The following is a 5,789-nucleotide window of genomic DNA, read 5'->3' on the forward strand; positions in this document are numbered from 1 at the left end:
TTCCAGTAATCTTGGGTCTATGAAGTTGAATAAGATACAGATTAGAGAATCTCAGATAACCATTGCCTCCAAGTGAGCTTACCAGATATTCTTCTTAGCAAGGAAAAGTTAGAGGAGTAACAGTTCTAGAAGAGCAATGAGATGTGGAAAAAAAATGTACAACCCGATTGTACAATGCAAGGTTCAAAGGTAGAGTAATGGAGGAAGTAACCTAATTTCCTCAAGGAAATAATAAAGAAAATCTCTATGGAGGTGGGGCTGCTTGATCTAGGTTTTGAGAATGATGATATTCTTGGGAATATGCTTAAACAAAGTGTGGCATTAAAATAAGTATTATGATTATCAAATTTCTTCTGAGGTATGATTGGGTATACATTAAAGAATAACTTGGAAAACCACAATGAATGAATTTAGAAGGAAATTTCAGTATTTAAGAATAGAGAATATGAATGTCTGGAATGAGGAAGTAGCAATGACATTTAATAAAGAAGAAGGGATTTATTTGAAGGGAGTTTGGGAAAAAGAATCAGCATGACCTAATCTTACAAATACTTAGAGTAAGTAAAATATATCAACTCAAGGTGACTTGCTAAGTCTCTGGTTCATGTCAGTGAGTGTATGGAAACACTTATCCAGGCACAGTAATAGAAATTGAGAACAGGAGCAATAGTGATAATTAGTTTTAGGGTGTTGAGTTTCATAAAATATATTTTTTCTTGAGTTTCATATGTGCATACTACTTACTTTTGGATATAAGATGCTCAATGGTGAACAAAATTAAGAATGTATCCTACTTAGACATTCTTAGCTACTACAATTGGCTTGAGGAAAAAATTGCTGTGTAGTGAGAAGAGTACTGGGCTGAATCTCAGGATGAAACTACTTGCCTAATGAGTTATACAGTCCAATGCAAATAACTTTTTTTCCTCAAGGTTGGTTTTTCTAATTAGTAGCAGAAAAATTGAAAGGCCCCATTCAAATCTAAATTTCTTCAATTGTGGAAGAACATAGCAGATATACAAAGGAGATCCTCACAGCTTTTTCCAGATTCATGATTTATTCTGCTTTGATAGTCACCAGCAGGATGCATCATTGTTGAGTGGCACTCCAAAACCACAAACATCTGTCTGATGTCCCAACTCCTTTCTACAAACTCTCATTAATTTTTTAGCACATATTTTCTTTGTATCTTCTGGTTATATGGATCTTTATCTTCTGGTTTATTTCACTTGACCTTGGGATATTATATATTGTAAATGTATTATATTGAATTAAAATATGTTTCTACATCATGTCTAAGTAGTGAAGATATTATTAACAATATCTGGTTTGAATTTCAAATGGCTTCGAGTAAAAAAATTTTAAATTCATAAAATGGGTCCCTTGAAACACTTTGACACAAATCTAATCTTTCTCTCCATGACGTTCCTCCAATAATGAGATAATTTTTATTTGTGCCTTAAGACTTCAATTCAGTGATTCTCCAAATTATGTCTTTATTATTTTTGTTGCTGTGCCCTGAAAAAGAGCTTAAACAAACTGGGAAATATACAATATTCATAACTCTACACATTTATTCCAGATTGTCTAGGCTCATTGGAATATAGTCAAACACCAGCATCTTCTCATACAAATAAGAGTATATTATTTTTAAAATTTTCATCATGGCAATGTTAACGAAGGCTTTGATTAGCTACAGAAATCAAACACAGCTCTTGGATTAGAAAAAATCTCCATTCACATGCTGTACAGTTAAAAGTACTGGTTTAATATGAAATTCAAAAAAATGTTGTCAGAAACAAGGTGGCCACACAGTGTAGGAGCAGATAGAACAAACTTCAGGAAAATCTTTGTTTGACCAGGGCTCAAATAAAGCTACATAATTGCTGGAGACACAGTCCTTCTAATGTAAGATCTCACTAGGTTTGAGAAGTTGATTTTTGCTGTTCTTTAAGAGGCTAGAACCATTGGGAAAATCCATCATAACAATTTATAGCTAGAGTAAGAAATATCTGCATATATCTGGGTCCCTCCTTATTTTTAACAGTGTGCCTAAACAATAGCTTTATTTATAGCTACGTTATTTCAGAAAGCCAGTTCCTTGGATTTCAGCTGTTAAATTTTATTTACTATTCCTCCATTTGAGTGAGTCTAACACTGAATTTTGTTCAATGATCATGTTTCCCAATCCATTTTTTAGGAAAAAGAACACAGAAACCTTAAATCCTCAAATTGTTCCTGATGCAATTAGTTGATGATTTAGGGAAAGAACAGAAAGCTCACTCATTGTCTCTTCATTTGATTTTCTCTTTGTTTTAATTTTTTTCTCCTCTTTTTCAAAATCGTATTATACTGCATATCCATTAACTAGTATTTGTTAGGATATAATAACTAAAATCGTAAATAAATCTAATAATATTATTGCTAAAGGATTTAGGTTTTATGCAAATCTTTTGGAAAGTATTATGACAAACTATCACAACTAATGTGTTTATATGTAATTAAGATTATTAGAGTTAATGATTATTAGGAATGCATTAAATTAAAAATTCAAAAATTGAAGTAGACATAATCAAATATTAACGTTTTTCTATTAATTGCTTTGTCAAAATGTAGAATTGTAATTGCATATCATCAGAACATGGATACCTTGATAGAGTCAATGTAGGTATAAATATTTGTTTGTGATTATCAGCTATAATTCATAAAGTTGCTATGCCATGCCTTAATGATTTCTACATTTTTATGATTTCTCTTTTGAAAACGTGGTTATAATAATCACAGCTTATTACATTAATTGCATATGCAGATATCTTTGGGACATGTGACCAAACAAATGGGATTATTCCAGAAGAACATCAGAGCTGTATAGAAACAATGAAATAAAATATGCTTTAACATATTTCCGACATATTTACATGAATTTAATTGTTAGACACGAGAAAAAAAATACCACATACTTTTGTAGATATTATCAGATAAGATTTATTGCTATGCATTAAACATTGTTCCATTTTGTAGAAATATACACTTTTTCACAAACCCCAAGTTATAGCTTATTATATATCACAAAAGTGTCTTTTAACAATGGCTGATTGTTCTCTTAATGACTGGAGTATTCATGATGGCGACTGAATGAATTTTTGCTCATTAGCTGAGTGAGCAGAATAACAAACATTGTGGAATTATGAGTGAAAATAAGAATTAGAAAGCCCTTATAATTTTGATTTAAAAAAAGCTAACAGTATTTTCAAACTGTTGCATTTATTCTAATAGGTTATGATGTTTTGATGAAGTTTCCTGAAAACTATTTTTGATGAAACCCATTATATTTTTTAACAGAATTTATTTGCATTATTATTTTTTGCATTTGCATTAAACAACTGGAAGAAGTGAGCTTGCAATATAAAAAATTCTCTTCTTTGTCTTGTGTAATAATTTTTAATTAAATATTCTAATTTTCACAGGTCTAAACACATAGGGCATACTAAAGAATTCTGGGAATTTCTGTTTATTTCTGCAAAATGGTGAGACCTGTTTACCTTTATATGAGCATGCTCAGGTTTGAATTCTGGTTCTAAAACGTTAATGTTGTCTGATCTTGGATAGGTTTTTAACTCCTTTGTTTACTTATCTGTAAAATGGTTCATCACTTGGAGAGTTGTTTAGAAGGAAGATTGAATTAATTCTCTGTAACCAAATCTCCCCCACTTGTGTGTTTTGTGTTTGCTTGATTGTCTGACTACCTTTTTACCACAGTTGTTTTCTTTATTTGTGGGGTGCATGGTCCAGAAATCAAACCTGGGTCACCACATGGAAAGTCAGAATTCTACCACTGGACCATGCATGCACCCTACTTAGTAGGTTTTCAGTATTTTTTTTACCAAACTAACAATCATATTTTGCAAATAATCAATCGAGAGTAGGATGGTATCAATTAAATAGATAGGAAGTTAATAAGGATTCAATATAACAATTAAGGCATACATTTCCACACACACGTTTTTTCTCCAAAACCAATAATGAGTAGGTCTCTTCACATAAGCTCCTCTGACAATACCTTACTTTTTACACCTGCACATTCCATATATATTTTAACAATGAACCTACATATAATGCCATTATGTATTACTTTAAAAATGTTCCTGCTAGAAAATTTACATTCACTAAGGAAGTATTTTTCTCTTAAAAATTATTTTCATTGCTTCTTTGGCCTCTCTGTTTCTCACACTATATATCAGAAAATTTAATATTGGCAGCAACAGGGTGTAAAACACAGATAGGATTTTGGCTGTATTCTGTGGGTAGCTAGAACTGGTTCTAAGATAAGTAAATATCATTGTTCCATAAAAGAGAGTCACCACCATTAGGTGGGAAGCACATGTGGAGAAGGCTTTATATCTGCCTCTTGCAGAGTGTAACTTCAAGACAGTGAGAAGGATACCAAGGTAGGAACTAACCACTATCAGAAAGGTAGTCACTGATGTCACTCCAGAAAGTACAGTAAATAAAACCTCACTGAGTTGGGTATCAGAACAAGAAAGTTGAAAGAGCAATGGGATATCACAGAAATAATGGTTAATGATATTGGGCCCACAGAAGGACAGACCAAGCAAGCCACTCAGGTGGGTGAGTGAGTTGGCACAACCTAGCAGGTAGGAAGCAATCACCAGGTGGATGCAGAACATGGGGGTCATGAGACCTGCATAGTGCAGTGGGCGGCAAATTGCAACATACCGATCATATGCCATGACAGCTAGGAGGAAGCACTCCGTGGTCAGGAACATGTTAGCGAAGGAATACTGAAGGAGGCACCCATGATAGGAAATGATTTTCTGCCCTGCTAAGAAGTTCACCAACATTTTTGGAATAAAGACTGAAGAATAGCAGAAATCCAAGAAAGCCAGCTGGCTAAGGAAAAAGTACTTAGGGGAGTGGAGCTGGGCACTAGCCAGAATTATTATGATAATGCAAGCATTACCCACCACAGTGATGAGATAGATAAAAAGAAACAGTACAAATAAGACAATATTCAGGTCAGAGTTTTCATTCAGCCCCAGCAGGATGAATTCTGTTACCACAGTGACATTTCTGTGGGCCATTTATGTAGCTGCCCTGTAAGTGATCTGCAAGGAAGAAGAGGAAAAAGAAAACAAACATGTAGTAAAATTTCAAAGTATGAATTCAATCTACTAACATCTTTAAGAATGCCATAGTTTCGATTGTTTTAAATAATAATCCACAGTAAACTAAATTCTCACAAGTATGAAAGGTTAGTGTGATACAAAACCTTAATTGTGTCAAGTCTCACTGGAGCAAATGGCACTATGTGCCTCAAAAGAACCCCTGGAGAAATTAAAATTCCCTTGGATTCTCCTAATAGAAATGTTTGTTTAGTAGCATTCAGAGAATGGATCTCGGCTAGCAGTGTATTCCAGATTTCAGAACACAAGATCAGGACCTCATAATTTAAGAAAAAACATTCTTTATGAGACAACTCAGTATTTAACAAGTAAATTTTTTGAGATCTCAGAAAATAAAATACAAAGATTCACATAAAAATTTCACTCATAACACAATGGCTTATTTGCCAAAACTCACTTGCTCCAGGAAATCATTCCTTGCAATTCATCCTGTGATCTCCTACAGCATTTATTATCCAGTGGCTTGGATTTGATAGTAAGTTATAATATTTTGATTTTTGTTAATATCAAATCAGAAAACTTTCTCAATATATATTAATTCCCTGTGGTCAAAAAAACTCAAACTCAATTTCAGGAATAATGCCT

The 5,789-nt window shown here is 33.1% G+C and overlaps 1 protein-coding gene across 1 annotated transcript; it reads right to left on the bottom strand.

Moving 5' to 3' along the window:
* Window positions 1-4,166: 4,166 nt before the first annotated feature.
* On the bottom strand, window positions 4,167-5,102 carry LOC143645616 (olfactory receptor 5J3-like). Its single transcript, XM_077114879.1, has one exon. It carries the CDS (start codon window positions 5,100-5,102, stop codon window positions 4,167-4,169), a length of 936 nt encoding a protein of 311 aa, XP_076970994.1.
* Between the last annotated feature and the right edge of the window lie 687 nt (window positions 5,103-5,789).

The sequence above is a fragment of the Tamandua tetradactyla genome, chromosome 9 (assembly GCF_023851605.1).
Source record: "Tamandua tetradactyla isolate mTamTet1 chromosome 9, mTamTet1.pri, whole genome shotgun sequence".
NCBI lineage: Eukaryota > Metazoa > Chordata > Mammalia > Pilosa > Myrmecophagidae > Tamandua > Tamandua tetradactyla.